At 42.8% G+C, this 19,131-nt stretch overlaps 1 protein-coding gene across 1 annotated transcript in view; it reads left to right on the forward strand.

Annotated features, from left to right (window-relative positions):
- Positions 1-19,131, forward strand: part of CDH23 (cadherin related 23) — a 623,958-nt gene that overhangs the window by 291,837 nt on the left and 312,990 nt on the right. The window contains exon 9 of the mRNA XM_043983602.1: positions 3,711-3,789. Coding sequence (XP_043839537.1) covers positions 3,711-3,789 — 79 coding nt within the window. The remainder of the gene's footprint in view (positions 1-3,710; positions 3,790-19,131) is intronic.

Below are 19,131 nucleotides of genomic sequence, written 5' to 3' on the forward strand. Positions count from 1 at the left end.
GCTCCATCATTTATTACTGGTGTCATCATGAGCAAGGCACTACAGGCCTCTGGGTGTCAGTTTTCTCATCTGTAAAAGGGGTGAGTTGGATAAGAGGGCCTAAGGTCCCTTTCAGCTCTGCATTCAAAAATGTTTCTTTAATGGGCAACTAGGTGGTGCAGTGGATAAAGCATTGGCCCTGGATTCAGGAGGACCTGAGTTCAAATCAGACCTCAGCACCTGACACTTACTAGCTATGTGACCCTGGGCAAGTCATTTAACCTTCATTGCCCCACCCAAAAGAAACAAACACACACACACACACACACACACACACACACACACACACACACACACACAGAGAGAGAGAGAGAGAGAGAGAGAGAGAGAGAGAGAGAGAGAATGCTTCTTTACTCTGAGCCATAATTCACTTCCTAGTAATGTCTGCTCATTGGGCCTAGTTCTGCTCTCTAGTTGTTACACAGAACAAGTCTATTCCTTCCTCTGTGTGAAAGTCCTTCAAATATTTGAAAATGGCTATCACACACCCCTTTGGTCTTCTCTTCATTGAGCTAAGACCCCCTTTTCTATTCTTCTTGCAAGTATAGTGCTTCTTGAATGAAATTGAATTGCTTTGAATATAACACGAAGCCCAGACCCTTCATCATCTTCCAGACACACACTAGTTTCACAATGGTACTTTTAAAGTATGGAGCTCAGAACTGATTATAGCATTCTAGACACAGGCTGATCCATAGAAAGTATGGTAGATACATTATCTCCCTTAAGAGAGACACTGTACTTCTATTAATATTGTTATTTCAGGCATGTCCAACTCTTTGTGGCTCCATATGAGATTTCCTTAGCAAAGACACTGGAATGGTTTACCATTTCCTTCTCCAGCTCATTTTACAGATGAGGAAACTGGGGCAAACAGGGTTAAGTGACTTGCCCAGGGTCATATAGCTAGTAAGTCTCTGAGGCTGGATTTGAACTCAGGAAGATGAGTCATCCTGACTCCAAGCCCAGCGCTCTGTGCACTATGGTGTCACCTAGCTGTCCCTTCTACTAATATAGTCTTAAGTTTTATTAGCCTTCGGATGACTACATCACCCTGTTGGCTCATACTGAGCTCATAGTCAACTGAACCCCTCTAACTTTCTCACATGAACCACTATTAATCTTAGTCTTCTCAGTTCTATACCGGGCAGTTGATTTTTTAAAAAACTAAAATGGGGGCAGCTAGGTGGAGCAGTGGATAGAGCACTGGCCCTGGATTCAGGAAGACCTGGGCAAGTCACTTAATCCCAATTGCCTCACCATAAAAACAAACAAGCAAACAAACAAAACCTAAAATGCTGTGTGACCCTGGGCAAGTCACTTAACCCTAATTGCCCTGCAAAAAAAACCCAACTAAAATGTATTTCTCACTATTACATTTAATCTCTTTAGATTTATTCTAGCCTGTTGAGATCTTTTTAAATCTCAATTCTGTTTTCTAACTATCCCTTCTAGCTTTGCCTCATCGGTAGACTGGATACACTTGCCTTCTAGGTCTTCATTCAAGGCAATGATGAAATTGTTGAATTGGATGGAACCAAGTAGAAAAAGCCCTATAACTCAGAACCTCAAGTTTAAGGCTGATCCATTAATCACTCTTTGGGTGTGGTCATTCAACTATCTGTGATTCTACTAAACTGGGGGTTGTTCAGCCCATATTTTCAGACTTTTAACACAAAAGTATTTTGAAGAGACTCTGTCAAATGCTTGCTGAAGTTGATATATTGTGTGCATAGTATTTCCTTATTCAAAAAGTCTACTAACCCTCTCAGAAAAAGAATGGATATTACTTTGGCATGATCTGCTCCTTATGAATCTGTGTTGGCTCCTAGTGATCACCAACATCTTTTCTAAATGCTCTCAAACCATCTACTTAATGACATCTATGCTTTGCCAAAGATTGATGTTAAGCTGATTAGTTGGTAGTCTCTGCAATCTACCTTTTTCCTATTTTGAAAATTTGAACTATATTTTCCTGTCTTTCCTACCAGAGCTCCTCAACTATGATCACTCAAAAATTCCATAGAATGTTTTATTGGTTTTGGGGTTTTTGTTTTTTGTTTTTTGCAGGGCAATGAGGGTTAAGTGACTTGCCCAGGGTCACACAGCTAGTAAGTGTCAAGTGTTCTGAGCCCGGATTTGAACTCAGGTCCTTCTGAATCCAGGGCTGAATTCACCTAGCTTCATAGAATATTTGATAATTACACCTTTTAGTTTTTACAATGCCTAGATGTAAAATACATATTACTCTCTAGAACTTGACTAATTTAAAAGCAATTAAATGTTTTCTTAACATCCCTTCACCTGTTTTGGACTTCAGTTCCATTTTTTTCTATTTTTGTTCTATCTCCCTTGGAAGCAATGAAGATGAGCTTGGACAGACTTTGGGAGACAGTGAAGGATAGAAGAGTGTGGCATACTTTGGTCTATGGGGCCATGAAGAGTTGGACATTGACTAAACAACAACAACAAGTTCTATCCTTTTCATTTTGAAGATAATTCTCTTTGGTAAAGAAGATAGAAACAAAATGGGAGTGGAGTGGTTCCACCTTCTTTCAATTTAACCAGCCTTTGCTATGCTTTTTCTAGCCTCTCTTCCTACTATCTTCCTCAAGCCATGAGCCTAATCCCCTCCTCACTCTTCTTGCTCTAAATATCAGTGAGGTTTAAAAATCCCTTTTGTTATGCTTAGCACTTTTCACACAGCTTCAACTTTCCTGACTATTTGTATAGGTTTCTGGCATTTTTAAAAAATGCATCTTTGCTTGCACTCTCGCTCCCCCATCTCTTGTACATTGGTCCTAATGGGTCTTTCTGGTCCTTTGTCAGATGCCCCCATCTCTCTCATGCTGTAGTCCTTTTTAGTGAAGCAGCATTCCATTTTGGTTATTTTGACAAGATAATATTTGATAGAAGAAATTTCTCTATGTCTATATATCCTGGTGAGGCTCAAGAAGGAACAATGACCTACCTAAGGTTCCATAAAGATTTGATGGCATATACAAGAGTAGAACCCAGGTGTTTTCTCTTCCAACCTGAAATTCTATCTCCACTGGGTGACTGGTTTGACTCTAAGGAGATGGAGAGTGGGGCTGGATGTTGGTAAGGGGAGATGGGAGTCAGTCTAGTATAGTAGAAAGATGGCTAGATTTGGTGTTAGGAGAGTCCTGGCTTTGAATCCAGTATCTGACATCATTTATGTTATCATGGACGAATCATTTAACCTCTAAGTCTCTGTTTCCTTATCTTTGATGTGCAGTATTTAGCACCCCCCTCCCTATTGCTATGACAACCATGTGAAGTGGTGTGTGTGTGTGTGTGTGTGTGTGTGTGTGTGTGTGTGAAGCACTTTGTAAAGCTTAAAGGGCTGTATTTGCCAGCTATTATTACTTTTAAGCTTAGCCTCTTCCAGAAGACACTTACCCAATGACTTTGGGGCTTCCCTGCCCAGGGCAGGGAGGGAGCAGCAGTGGCCTGGACCCATGGGCATTCTGCTGATTGGCTTGGCATCACAAGGATTTTCCTAGCCAGCTCTGGGGAGAGGTCCTTCCCTCCAGGGGTTGGCTTGACTGGGGTGGGTGATGGGAACAGCTCTGGAAGGACAGCTAACCAAGAGAGGGGCATGAAACCCCAGCAGTGGTACTCACAGCCTCTGTTTTTGTCTCTGGCAGGGTACAACAGTGCGCATGATCACAGCAATTGACCAAGATAAGGGCCGGCCTCGAGGAATTGGCTATACCATTGTCTCAGGTAAGACTGCATTTATGGGGAGGAACTCCTCCATTTTACTGGTAAAATAATCTGGGGTGTTGGAAAACTATAGTTTTTCTGACTCCACTTGGCTTGAGCTCTGAGCAGAAATGGGTTGAGATAGCCCTCGGTAGAGAGCAGACACTGTGGCATTGCTATCCGGGGGGACTGGGGGGGGGCAGTGCTAGAGTCAGCTCTTACAGGGAAAGCCAATTGTTAAAATTTCAGTGTGAGCATTTACATCTCAGAAATGTGCAAACACTACAAGTTTTGTTGACTGTCTAGAGTAAGAAAATGATGGAAATAATGCTGGTAATATAGATTAAAATTCAAAGTGCATCTTGCATCCGTTTTTGGAGAGCCTATTGTTAAATATCTACAAGTACACCCTTAGTCTAGGGTATATATGAGTATATATGACCCCAACAAGGATGAATAACCAGAACAAGGTGGTCCTTGAGAGGATGCAACAGCTAGGGAAAAGGAGTGGGGATGACAAAATGGTGGCCAACTGAAGCAAAGCTTCTGGGAAGTAGAATCCCAGAGCCTGGTGAAATCACTCTGTGTATCAATTGAGATGATCAATTGGTCTGGTTTTCTTCAAGTGTGAGAGAGTTTTTGAGCTGGGAAGACTACCAAGAACTATAGCCTGAAGAGAGATTATAGGCATGTTTTCCAGGCACAAGGAGACAGATGATGCTAGATGTCTAATTGTATCTGTCTTTCACCACCCAGTAAAGGTACTGAGCTCTGTAGCCTCCCCACCCTAATCAGTGCATCCCTCCTTCATTGTCCACTCATCCATTTGTTCCATGACAGTATTTGATGGATTCTACCAAGAAAGCTGGGTTATTTCCTTTGATGCCAGACACAAGGAACACTTTTGAAAGCTGGGAGATGACTATCTCCCTCCTTCCCCTCCACTAGCACCCCCACATCAAAATACCCGGCAAGTGCCTAAGAATACCATGCCCGGTGTTGATTTCCAGGGCACAGGTCGCTGGTTGTTCCTACATCATCCTACCCTCTAAGAAACCTGAAGGTGGAAGAGGGAATCTGTCTCAAGTCTTTTGGGGTCCGTGGAGTCTGAAACATGAGGGTTTCCTCATGCCTCAATCTGTCTATACCTGTTGGGGACTGGCATAGTTGGGCTTTGGAGTTGAAATTCTGGTTTGGTTCAACAAACATTTATTAAAATGCCTCCTTTAGATAAAAAGACAAAAGCAAAACCAGTTAAAACAATATACATGCTGACTACAACAACATCACTGGAAAGAACAAAAGAAAAATCAAAACTGAACGCTGTGTAATTAGAAAGACCAAGCTTGCCCCAGAAGAAGAGATAGCAAAATGCAATTCTCTTTCTCCTTTGCAAAGGTGAGAGATTATGGGTGTGGAACCCTCTGCATATATTGGAAGACTTGCCTAATGAATAGGGTACCTTTGATGAACTGCCTTCCCCTGTTAGAGTTGCTGACTCTGGGTAGGGCAGAAGGGAAGAATATACTAGGAAATGATTGTGTAAAAACAAAAAGCAACATTTTAAAAAATGAAAACATCCCCTATCCTCAGGGACTTTGCATTTTCCCCCAGGACTAGGACAAATGTTTCCCTGCCTTGTGTAGAAAACATCAATGCTAATTTTTCTGAGTGCCTGGTGCCTCTGAATCCCCTCCGAGGCACCAGCCATCCTGGTGAAGGATCAAAGGCTGTTTGAGGAATCTCTGGGTCCTCACTAGGGGGCTGGAGGGAGTCATGGGAGTGGAGATATTGAAGCAGAAATGGGGAAGACCCAGGCCCCAGCCCCAGCTGGTAGGGGACATTGAGGGACTGAAGGAGGAAGCAAATCCTTTTTGTTTTCCTAAATTACAAAGCTAAGAGCTGCCCAGGGCAAGGTGACATGTGGCTGGAATGGAAGGAAGTGCTGCATGGAATGGGGGAGAGGGAGGGCAGGGAACTGCATGCAGCTGGGGAGAAAGCATCATGACACTGATGATGTGTTAGCAGTGTCAGAAAGAAAAATCATAGGATTTATCAAAAGCTCTGGGCCGTTTTCCTCCTTTGCTTGCCTGGGTTTATACAACAGAGATCATCCTATGTCTTGTCTCCATAGCCAGGGATTTGCAGGTCAACCTGATGGGTAGAGAGGACCAGTGGCTGGGTGAGTTAGCCACAGGAGTGAAAAATAGTCAATAGAAATTTATTAAGTACTTACTGAATGCCAGGCGCTGTGCTGAACACTGGTTCCAAGTCTTGTCCCAGACTGGATCAAGAGACCTTCATTAATTCAACAAGCATTTATTAAGTGCCTACTATATGCTCAGCACTGTAACACACACTGGAGAGTCAAAGAGCTTAGAGTCATAGGTTTAGAGTTGGGAAAGGCCTTAGAGGCTATCCAGTGCAGTCCACGCATTTTACAGACACGGAAACCGAAGCCCAGAGAGTTTAAGTGATATCCCCAAGGTCACACAGGGTTTGGATCAAAGGTAAGATCCAGAGTCAGTGCTTTTTTTTTTCCTATACCAGGCTTCTGTACTTTTATCCAAACCATAGAATTGCTGGCAGATTGTGATGATGCTGAAATTTAGGGCATATGAGGGTCTGACTGTTAAAGTTAATCCCAGGAATCCCAGACCCCCCCCCCCCACTCCTGAATCTAGCCAAGGGAAGCCCTTTGTATAAAGGATTCTTCTAATTTTTCCCATCCATCATGTCTAGTCCTCAGCTCATCTAATTATTCCAGCCTACACTGGTTTCTTCTTTCTCAGCCCTACTCTCACAGGGACAGGCAATGCCAAACCATTCAGAATTTGATAAGAATACAAAGGAGCAGCCAGGGGTTGAAGTAGGCTTGGAAGCAGGAAGACTCATCTTCATGAGTTCAAATCTGACCTCAGACACTTATTAGCTTTATAACCCTGGGTAAGTCTGAACCCTCTTTGCCTCAGTTTCCTCATCTGTAAAATGAACTGGAGAAAGAAATGGGAAACTACTCCAGTATTTTTGCAAGAAAACACCCAATGAGATCACAAAGAATGGGAAATGACTGAACAATAATAGGGATACAGACCAAATCGCTAATTTCATTGGTTTAAGGAAATTCCCGGGTGAGGAAACTCCTTCTATCCAAGAAGATGAGTGATTTTTTTGCAGTTTATATTCTTAGAGTTGCCTAGAATGAGGTGTCAAATACCCTCCCCTTGCCACAAGCCCACAACACTACTGAGTGCTGCCCCAACTAAATTAAAATGAAATTGGGAAATATTTTTAAAAATTAAAAATAAAACCTAGATAATACCACATCTTAAAATTGTGAAGCGGGGCAGCTAGGTGGTGCAGTGGATAAATCACTAGCTCTGGATTCTGGAATACCTGAGTTCAGATCCAGCCTCAGACACTTGACACTTATTAGCTGTATAACCCTGGGCAAGTCACTTAACCCTCATTGCCTGGCAAAAAACAAAAACTAAAACTAAAATTAAAAAACAAAACAAAAAACTTCAAAGGGCAGGAATCTTTATGCATGGATTCTTGCCCCTCTTTTCTATTTGAGTTTGATACCACTGGCCTAGAGCACTGAGAGGTTAAGGGTCACACAGCCAATAAAGAGAGGTCTTGATCTTGATCCTAAGTCTTCAAAGCCAGCTCTCCACCCAATGTATCATTCTGCCTCCCTCATCATGTGAATGATCTACAATCTATAGTTCTGCCTCTCCAATCAAACTGTCTATTCCTTGAAAACAGAGTTCATGTCCTCTCTTTATCTTGTTTCACTCATCATGCCTGGCATAGAACTGAGCCATAGATATTTCATAGAGAATGTGCTTCTTAGACCCATGGCATCTGACCTTGCTCCTCGGGTCCTGGGCTGCCTCATTCTAATTCTAAGATGGGGAGTGAAGCATCCAGGAAAACAGGAGGGAGTTGGTGTTTGGGTTCAATATCTCCTTTCTTGGCCAGTGTAGGAATAACATGAACAAAACAGTTCTTCATGTCTCCGAATCCCAGTTCCTGACTCACCTAGACCATGTCTGTGGCATGTCCGGATGGTGGACTGACTGTCCCTTTTGCAGAGGACACAATCTAGAATATCAGAACTTTAGGGTTGGCAGAGATCTCAGAGGCCACATAGTCCAAGCCTACCAAGAAACAGGACTGTCTTCTAAGGCATCCCCAACAGTCCCCTGGCCTCCTTTGGAATACTTCCAGGGACAGAAAGCCCCCAACCTCCCAAGCAGTTCTTTCCATTTTGAGTTAGTCTCTCATTGTTAGGAAATTTTTTTTTAAAAAATATTGACCTAAAATCTGCCTCCCTGGTTTTAGTTCTCTGCCTTCTGAAACCAAGTAGGAGTATTGTACAAGGCAATTTCTTGAATATTTAAAGACTTCAATCATATCCCCACTAAATCTTTACTTCCTTTGGATAAACCTCCAAGAATTCCTTCAACTTATCCCTGTATAGTATGCTTTCAAAACCCCCTACCATCCTGGTCATCATTTTCTGGGCAAGTGTCAACTTGAACATCTCTCCTAAAATATGGTGCCTACAATTAAACTCCATACAGAAGAGAAGTGACCTCACTTTGTGAACTATAGACATTCTATGGATAGTTGAGCTGTCTTCTTCCTTCTGTCATCAACCTCTGAAGACATTTTCACCATGTCAGTCAATCAACAAGGATTTAGTAAGGCCCCTACCATGCACAAAGTATCATACCAGGCACTGTAAATACAAAGATAAAAATGGAATCATTGTTGCCTTCAAGGAGCTTACATTCTAGTAAAGGAAACAACGCATACATATATAAAGAGCTACAGAATGGACAAAATAAATGCAAGGCCATTTTAGAGGATGGAGAGTCACCATTAGCTGAAGGGATCAGGAGAAGCCATTGAGCTGAGTTTTGAAGGAAACTCGGGATTCTTCAAGGCAGGGGTGAGGAGGGAGTGTATTTCAGCCTAAGAGAACAATTTGTGCAAAGGCATGGAGATGGAAGATGTACACCATGTATGGGGAAGACCATTTCACCATGGTTCAGCCAAACTGGTCTTCTTGTTCTTCCTCATATATGGTGGTACAAAACAGACCAGAACCTTAGAATAAGGTTCAAGAACAAAGGACCCACATGACACACCAACCCCTAGATTTTGTAAATTGGAAGATATTATAATTAACTGTATTACAAATATGTCCAAAGGCAGACCCAAACAGTGTTGATGAATGAACTAGAATCACTCTTAAGGGAGGTCTCTAGTTTGGCTCTGTTCTCAGTTTGGTCTCATTCGACATTTTTATCAGTGGCTTCAAGGAAGGTATCGGTGATACGTGTATCAAATTTGTTGCTGGCCCAAAGCTGGAAGATAAGAGGTAGATGATAAAGTCAAAATAGAAAAAGTTCTCAAAGTGTTAGAATTGTAGACAAAATCTGGTAAGAAAAAATCAAACAGGGATAATCAAAGAAACAATTTTGTGAATACAGTGGATCGAGTGGCACATCCACTGAATAATGTCGAGGGTCATGTATGGTGAAATGACAGTTTTTGTGACCTGGTGACACTAGTGGGCTGCAGCTTCAATGGGATGAGTCAACAAGGTGGCAGGTTCATCATCCACAAAAGCTAACATCAGCCAAGGCTACATTCATCAAATAATATTGTCCTGGACAAGGGAAATCATTGTTCTGTCATGTTCTGCCGTGGTTGGGCCACATATGGACTATGGGATTTTAGAATACCATATTTGAGAAAGGACATTGACAAATGAGCCCAGCCAGATGAAGATGACCAGGATGTTCATGGAGCTGGAAATAATTCCATGCAAGAATTGGTTCAAACCATTTTTATGTCACAGACCTCTTGGGCAGTCTGAAGAAGGCTACCGACCCCTTCTCAGAATAATGTTTTTTAAATGCATCATATAAAATATATAGGATAATGATAATATCTAGCATTTATATCTGACTTACTATGTGCCGGGCATTGTGTTAAGCACTTTATAATTATTATCTCATTTGATCATCCCTATAAGATAGGTACTATTATTATACCAATTTTTACAGATGAGGAAACTGAGGCAAGCAGAGGTTAAGTGACTTGCCCAAGGTCACAAAGCTAGTAATTGTCTGAGGCCATATTTAATTAGACCTTCCTGACTCCAGGACCAGCACTCTTTGCAGTATTCCCCCTAGCTGCCCTCAAAGGAAGCCAATTACACTGAAATGTAGTTATCAAAATGTTAGGTTTGTTTTTAAGTTCATGAGCCCCACGTGAAGCAACCATGAACCAAGCATGAAGCGACCCCCGACAAAAGCGGGGCACAATAGCTGCCTTATATACACGAAGAGTTCTCATGTAGAAGAGGGGAGAAATCGCTCTGCTTTATCCCAGGGGGCAGGAATAGCTGCAGTCAGGGGAGGCAGAGAAGCAGATTTCAGCTGAATAGAAGGGAAATCATTTCAACGAATAGAGCTGCTCAGAATCGTTGGGGGGTAGGGGTGGGGAGAATCTGACTTGAAAGAGCATGGTGGGTTCCCATCGCTGGAGAGCTTCAGACAAAGCTGTAGAGGCAGATCATCCTTCTGGCACGGCTTGGAATAGGTGACCTCTGAACTCCCTTTGAGCCCCGAGCTTCTCTGGCTTTATGATTTGAACAGGTTTAACCTCCTGCGCCACTCTGTTGTTCCATCCCCCACTGGGGCCCCAGCAGCAGGTGGGATTTATATCCTCCAATGAGCAGGTCTTCCCTTTACTAATGACCCTTCTGTTTTGCCAAGTACAAAAAGCCAGCTTCACAGTTTTATCAGGTAAGTTATGGCCCTATTTCCATCATTTTGTTCTCTGCCTGTCACAGCCAAACTGAGACTGAGGGATGACAAGGTGATTTTCCATGGGAGGGACCTGGCTCAGATCCCACCATTTTGCTAGCAGCTGGCCCCTGTCTCCACCATGAGCTGGAAGCTTCCATTTCTCCAAGGCCAAACCGAGGCAATTAAAAGAGAAGCTGGGATTCCAGATGAACCAAGGCAGACCTCAGTTTCCTCATTTGTAAAATAAGGGGATTTGACTGGATGATGTCTAAGGTTTCTGCCATCTTTTCACATGACATGTAGTAATATCTAGCATTTATAGACACCTTTAAGGTAGGCAAAGCAAAGCACTTTATTATATGTTATCTCATTGGATCTTCTCAATGAGCCTATGAGATAGGTGCTATTATTGTCCTCATTTTACAGATGAGGAAATTGAGGCAAAGAGAGGAGAAGTGACTTGTTTAAAGTCACAGGGGCAGCTAGGTGGCACACTGGCCCTGGATTCAGGAGGACTTGAGTTCAAAGCCAGTCTCAGACACTTGACACTTACTAGCTGTGTGACCCTGGGCAAGTCACTTAACCCTCATTGCCCTGTAAACAAAAAACAAAAACTAATAATAATAATAAAGTCACATAGCTAAGAAGTATCTGAGGCAGGATTTGAACTCAGGTCTTCCTTTCTCCAAGTCCTGTAGTACATCTATGTGTCACCTCATGTCACTATGGCATGATTTTGAAGCCCTTCACCATCTTGGTCACTGTACCCTATAGTTGTTTTTCAGCTTATCAATGTTCTTTTGAAAACAAGTCTGGGATGTCACAGTCTCATAGTGATGATTAGCTCCTCTGGCTCAAAGTAATAACAGTGATAATAATAACCGCCTGTATTTATAGACAATGGCTGGTATAAATGAACATTTCATTTCCTTGCACTTCTTGACCAGACCTAGCATTTTGCCAGCCTCTTCAGGCATAACTACATAAACAGTCATGACTGAGGTATGGGAACCACACTTGGCATTAAGAATGGAAACCGAATTAAGAGTAGCTTGGACTTGTCCCTAAGAATCCAGGCTCCAAAACAGAGTGTCCTAGAGCCTTTGGTCAGAGTCAACAGGAAAGAATTATTTCCCCTACCCCTCTTCCTTGATCCAGGCAAAGACTCTATTGCCCCAGGAAGGATTTCCCAGCATCCCTACCATCTTTAGAACATTCCTTCCCTAATTCCTCTTCCTCTTTCCATCTAGATTCAGATCCAACATGGCCCTGGATTCAACTCAGGGTCCTCCTTTAGTCAACTCAGTTTACCACAGTATTTAGTGCCTATTATGAACTAAGTGCTAAGTGCTGTTGTTCAGTCATTCAGTCTTCTCTGACTCTTCATGACTGTATTTGGGGTTTTCTTGGAAAAGATACTGGAGTGGTTTGCCATTTCTTTCTCCAGTTCATTCTATAGCTGAGGAAACTGAGGCCAAATAAAGGGTTAAGTGACTTGCCCAGGGTTGCACAGCTGCTAAGTGTCTTAGGTCATATTTGAACTCAGGTCTTCCTGACTCTAGTCCTGACAATCTATCCACTGTTCCACCTAGCTACTAAGTGGTAGGGACACAAAAAAAGATGAGATCAGGGAAGCAAGCCCTGTCATCAAGAAGCTTTCTTTAGTAATTTAGCATAGCTAATTCTGTACAGATTGCTTATCTGTAGCCCTAAGAAATCAAGTTGGACTTGGATGGCATTTTAATTAAGTTCAAAAAGAATTTATTAAGCACCTACTAGGTGGAAGAGTAGGGGCAAGAAATTCAAAGACAAAAAGAAGAACAGTCCTGCCACTGGAGTGCTTAGATTCTACTGGAGGGATGCCATATTTTTACAGATACGTCAGTGCAATATGTCCTAGCACCCTCAACAACCTAAGCCACAGGAATTTCTAAGCAGACTTAGTCTAACCATTTCCCATGTCAAGCATGAATATCTTCATGTTCCAAACAGGGAAACTAAGATGTAAAAGGATAGTAAAAAGAACACTGGATTTGATTTTAAAGGACCTGAGTTCCCATCTCAACAACACCACTTTCTGAGGTTTGACCTCTGTCAAATCTCCTAACTTTTCTGGACCTCACTTTCCTTGACTGTAAAATAGGTGTGCAAGGGATTGGACGAGGTGGCCTCAAAGGTCCTTTCCAGTTCTAAATCTATAAATCTTTGATTCTAAAAAAGAACATCGCCGGCTAAGACCACAAACCCTTGACTCTAGTTGAAAGAGGGTGGCCTCTTTGAGTGATCATCCCTGGCCTATTAATTAAGGGATTATAGAATCATAGATTTAAAGTTGGAAAGGATCTTTAAAATCATCTACTCTAACCCCCTAGTTTTACAAATAAGAAAAATGGGACTGAGAGAGATGAATGACTTACCCAAGGTCATGTAGGTAGTAAGTATGAGATTTTAATTCAGTTTCTCTGACCCCAAATTTCACACACTTTCCACTTGGACCTGGTCCCAAGAAACCAGACTCTGAAGCAGAGTGTCCTGGAGCCTTGGGTCAGAGCTAACAGGGCAGTATTATTTTCCTTCCCTGTACCACACTGTCTCAATCTGTCCTCACCACTGGACTTTCCTACCACCACTCCCTAAGAATCAAATTCCTTGCAAACAAATCAAGCACAAGAAGGAGAAGGCTGAGCCTGGAATGTGAATTGACAAGCACAGACTCACAGACCAACATGCCACTACATATGCCAATAACTTAATCAGTGCCCCTGGGTACAGCCTGGTGGGGGGCAGCTATCATGGTAGACAATCATGCAGAATACATCAAAGCCACCAGTGATTAAGCTGTTTTGCATTTTTCTTCCCCTTAAAAGATGAAAACCCAGAGAAAAGCATAACTGCCTGAAAAATCTCATTCATAAGCCGCTGTCCGTGGTATCTGAACATCACAGTCAATTTCTAGGAGCCCCTTAAGCCTGCCCAGCATTCCTGCCACAAAGAGGAGATTAGGCTGACTGGAGCAAGAGTTCACCCTTATCAAGTCATAGATTTTGAAATGGAAGGGACCACTGGGGTCAACTAATCCAACCCCTTTATTTGATACAGGCAGACAATGCAGCCCAGAAAGGTTAAGCTTCTTGCCCAAAGTTACACAGAAAGCAAATGATAGGGATTGGATTTGAACCAAGATTCAGACTCCCAATCTGGTGAATTACCCTAACTCCATGTTAGGATCTAAAACTGGACAGGTGAAACAGGGCCAGGTTCTAGGAGGCCTGGTTTACTGAAAAGAGTTTTTGATCAAGGAAGGGATAGGATTAAAGGTGTGATGAAGGGAGCAGATTCTGGTAGCAATTGTTACAATGGATCAAAGCTGGAAGGAGCTAGAGCCAAAAAGTCCCATAGAATAAACTTTGAACTGGGCATTGGTGTTTGTGGGTTATGCCTGGCTCCACCCTCTGTGACCTGGGTTTCGTTGGCATTCCTTCCTAGGCATTGTATTCCTTGTCTATAAAGTTTTTCCCTTTCTAGAAAATTTCTTAACCACTAGATATTTAAATGCACTGAGATCTTCAGAGAAAAGACTTTATGGAGAGACATGGGAAACCTCAGTTTCCCAGCCTGGAATAGGAAATAGCTTGTGGGACTTGAAGTCAGGAAGACCTGGGTTCAAATCTTCCCTCCCTCCTTCAGCCTCCTCCCAGACCACTGGACCTCCAGAGATTTCATGGTGTCTCTCAGTTCTAGAACCCTAGACCTGGGATCTAAGATGCCCTGACTGGTAGATGCATCAAAGACATCCTTCTCATTCTTCCCCAAGCCAAGGAGCTGAGGAAGAGGCCTCTGTCTCTACTGCCTGAAAAATGGGCATCAAGGGGTATAATTAGCTAATGTCTCTAAGCTGCTTTGAATGCGAAACCTAATGAGATCCCATCCCAGATTCCCAGCTCCTCTTTTCAGTCAGCTCCCCAGCTGGTGCTCCATGAAACCTGCTCTTGAGTATACCCCAGCCAGCACTAATCTGAAATAAAAGTTTTTATTTATATAGCCTGATACCTGGCAGAAAGTTAAATCATACAAGAGAAAAAGCAATAAAAGAGAGAGATTAAGTGTAAGGCACCGTCTTAGGCCTGCCCTCTTGCAATATGGCTACAAAGATATTAAGCCTGAACTCACCCATGATCCTGGCCTCTCCCCTCTGTGTCTCCTGGCTTTGCTGGGAGGTGCCCCCCACCCCCCACCCCCGCTGGTCAATGTTGAAACTGATCAGAGGAGAGAAGAGTGAGGTGGGGTAAGGGGGAAGAGACGATAAAGAGAGAAAGAGGAGGAGGAAAAAAGGAGGAGGAGGCAAAAGAGAAGGAGGAGGAGGAGAAGAAGAAGATGAGCAGGAGGAGTAACGGGAACAAAAGAGAGAGAAAGGAGGAAAGAGAAGGGCAGAGGGGTGGTGGGGGGAGAGAGATGGAACTAGAGAGAAACTACAGGGACATTTATTCAGATTCACCCTCAAAGAAGGGATGCAGGAACTGGGTATAGGCCTTGCATCTCAAACCTTCCATCTCTCTCCCACCCCAAAACAACAGCTGCTGTTGTGATTTCCAGAGAAAATACTAAGTGCTGACCTCTGCCACTTGTAGGGGAGAAGGTAAATTGAGTAGTTAATCAGTCTATCATAAACCACCACAAAGCTCACACCCCCGAGAAACATTTAGCCAATGTACATGCCATCTCTAGAGTGCCTATGCTAGGCACTATGGGAGATAGGCAGAATTCTAATATGTTGTCTCTGCCACATAATAGAGGATCTCATATTCTAGGTGGGGAGACAAGTCATAAACATGCAAAAATATGATTAGTTTTAAGAGACAGGGGCCAGATGAGTGGTATAGACAGTAAGGGCTGTAGCAATTCAAAGGCATGAACAATCCCTGGGAATGGAAGTAGTATGGGAAGAAGGCAAAGGAAAGGTGCCGCAATCAATCCAGAACCATTTATTTAGCAGCTATCATGTGCTAGACCTTAGAGTAAAATGACAAAAATGAAACTGTCCCTGCCCCCAAGAAGCTTGTTTTCTATCAGGAGAAACCACGTATAAGTATAGAATAAAATTAAGGAAGTCTTTAAATAGGAATTGGATTGACATAGATGGAAAAGACAATTGAGGTCATCTAATCCCAATCCCTCATCAGACTGATGGAGAAGTAGGAAGGTATGGGCATGGTCTCAGGGATAGGAATGGGCATGGCATGTTAAGTCTGGTTAAGGGTTATGTGAAGGAAGGGAAATTGGACTAGAGGGGAGATTTTGTGGACAAGAGTACAGGGAATAAAGTCTAGGATGGGGGAGGGTGGTTGGAGTTCAACTATGGAAGCTCTTGAATACTAGATTAAGAAATATCTCTCCCCGGTGTTACCTAGTCCCCAGGTGAACATTCAGATTGGCTCGGGTACAGGAATTAGACTGGAAGTTCCCAGAAGGCAGGAAGCAGCTCATTTTATCTTTGTATCCCTGCTGGCTAGCCATGGGCCTTGCACAAATCAGTGATGGTTGAATGGAACTCAAATGAACCCAGAATGCTACAGCATTCCAATGGACTCCTTGAACAAAGCAAAGACCCACTTTGTAGTCATGTCCTTCCCCTGAATCAATTAACTGGCTGGCCCCCATTCAAATATTTGGTCAATATTCTAGAAATGGAGATTTCAGAGTCAGATTGAATGAGCCAGATAGTTACAGACATTGATTGAACTGAATAAATATTCCCACACAGAATGAATTTATTGTGCCAAGCCATATTCTTCTTTACCTCCCTCCCATCCCCATCCTTCCAAAAAAGGCATCCTTTGAGCCAGCTAAATGGTCTCAGGCTTCCCTGACTACAATCCCCAAACTACCTAGGTATCATATCATTATTTAGCCACATCCCATGTTATTTGGTTCAAAGAGAAGTCTGAGATGGGGGCAACTTTATACCATCTTCTCTGAATAGAAGAGGTTGCCTTAAAGGAAAAGGTACCTTTTTAAAATGTACATTTTTAAAATGAGCTTAAGTCACAACAGAAGAGAGGTAGATCAGACATAAGGAAGTACTTCCTCACTGGAAAAGTTGGAGATTCTCCTTAGAAATGTTTAAGTATCAGAGAGATGTCCATTAATCAGAAAACAAATATTTTTGGAACACCATCTTTGTCTGATAATATATGGTCTATAAGCTCAAGGCACATACAATTATTTCATTTGGGAGATGCCATGGTACTTTAATGAGTCTGGGATCTCCTTAATGTGGGCAATTCCTTCAAGAGTACACATCGCAACCCAGCCACATCTTTTTACCCTGGGCAACCCTGTCCTTGCCCTCCAATCAATCATTTATATGGTGCCCACCTGACTGGGAGCCTTCCTCTAATGAATATCTGTTGACTTTGGAAAGATACCAATGGTACATTTGGACTGTTCATCCCTCATTCTAGATAGATTCCCAGCCAACCTCCTTTTGGGGGGATGCATCTCTGATTAACATCCTTTATGCTGCCTCTTTTAGGCAATTCTTCACTGGGCAGCTAGGTGGCACCATGGATAGAGTGGCCTCAGAAACTAGCTGGGTGACCCTGGCCAAGTCACTTACCCAAATTACTTGCCTCATCTGTAAAATGAGCTGGAGAAGGAAATGGCAAACCATTCCAGTATCTCTGTCAATAAAACCCCAAATAGGGTCACAAAGAGCAGGACATAATTGAAACAATAGAACAGAAAACAATTCATTAGAAACATGTTCAGTTTACTCCCACCCACAATCCTCTTCTCCATTACCCTTTGGGTAACCCACAGCTTTGATTCTTCAGACTGATATTCCATGATTCACAAACAAACGGCATCACCAGAATTATGTTCTGATGTTGAAGATGAACCTTTTTTTCTGAGTGAAAACTTGGAATCATTAAAAGTACAGCAGGATTTCCCAAATACAACCCATCCCACTCTTCCTGATGTCCAACCCTGGTCCAAGTTCAGTGTTAAGTAACTCCACCAGGAAGCCACTGATCAGTTCCAAATTGGACAGTTGGAGAGGGCTGGAGGGAGTCAGAGACTCTGGATGGAGGATGAAGAGTAGAGGGTGCAGGGGGAAACTGTGGTATATTTTTCCTCATCTGTAAAATGGTGAGAGCAACATCTGCATACATACCCCATGAAGTTGCCTGAGGATGAGTCATAGATTCTTAAAATCATTTAAAAGAATGTTAGAGATCATCTAATCCAGCCTTTTCATCTTCTAGATGAAGAGATTGAGATTCAAGGAGGAGAGTGATTTGTCTAAAGTCACCCAGGTAATAAGTATCAGACCTGGATAAGAATCTTGTTGTTTGTGCTTCATTCTTAAAGAGGACCATGACATCAGGGTGATGTCATTACTTGCACTGAATTGGATTTAAGTGAGGGAGGGCTGTGCATGGTCACCAACCTCACTCTCTCCTCCAGAGCCATCTGGGGCCAGTGGCTGGAGATGTCCCTGGATGTTTAAGGCAATTGGGGTTGTGACTTGCCCAGGGTCATAAAGATAGTAGATGTCTGTGATGATATTTGAACTCAGGTCCTCCTGATTTCAGGACCAGTGCTTTATCCACTGCACCACCTAGCTGCCCCTGGATTAGAACCTAGGTTTCCTTTTATTCCAAATCCAGTGCTCCTTCCACTACCCCCACAACAGTGATTCTTAGAGTCGGGGCTCTAATTCCCTACCAGAATCATTAATGTCTTCTATTGTATCCTTAACAAGTTGCCACCTAACCTCTACTTGAAGACCTCCACAGATGGAGAACTCATTGTCTACATGGTGAAGTAGATAGAGCACCGAGCCCGGGGTCAGTTGTTTTTTAGTCATTTTGGTTGTGTCTGACTCTTTGTGACCCCATTTGGAGTTTTCTTGACAAAGATACTGGAGGAGTTGGACATTTCCCTCTCCAGCTCATTTTACAGATGAGGAAACTAAGGCAAATGGACATTTCTTTCTCCAGCTCATTTTACAGATGAGGAAACTAAGGCAAAACGGGGTTTAGTGACTTGCTTAGGGTCATCCAGCTATTAAGTGTCTGAGGCCAGGAAAATGAGTCATCCTGACTCCAGTCACAGCTCTCTATTCACTGTACCACCTAGCTGTCCCTGGAGTCAGGAAAACCTGAGTTCAAATCCAGTCTCATACACTTCCTATCTCTGGAACCCTGGGCAAGTCATTTAACCTCCATCTGCCTCAGTTTCATCCTCTATAAAATGGGGTAATAATAGTACCAACATTCCAAGGTTGTTGTGAGGATAAAATGAGATATTTCTGGGGCAGCTAGGTGGCGCAGTGGATAGAGCACCGGCCCTGGAGTCAGGAGGACCTGAGTTCAAATCTGGCCTCAAACACTTGACACTTACTAGCTGTGTGACCTTAGGCAAGTCACTTAACCCCAATTGCCTCACCAAAAAAAAATAATAATAAAATAAAAATAAAGTAAAATGTGATATTTGTAAAGTGCTTTGAAAACCTTGAAGTGCTATATAT

Source organism: Dromiciops gliroides, chromosome 2 (assembly GCF_019393635.1).
Source record: "Dromiciops gliroides isolate mDroGli1 chromosome 2, mDroGli1.pri, whole genome shotgun sequence".
Taxonomy (NCBI): Eukaryota; Metazoa; Chordata; class Mammalia; order Microbiotheria; family Microbiotheriidae; genus Dromiciops; species Dromiciops gliroides.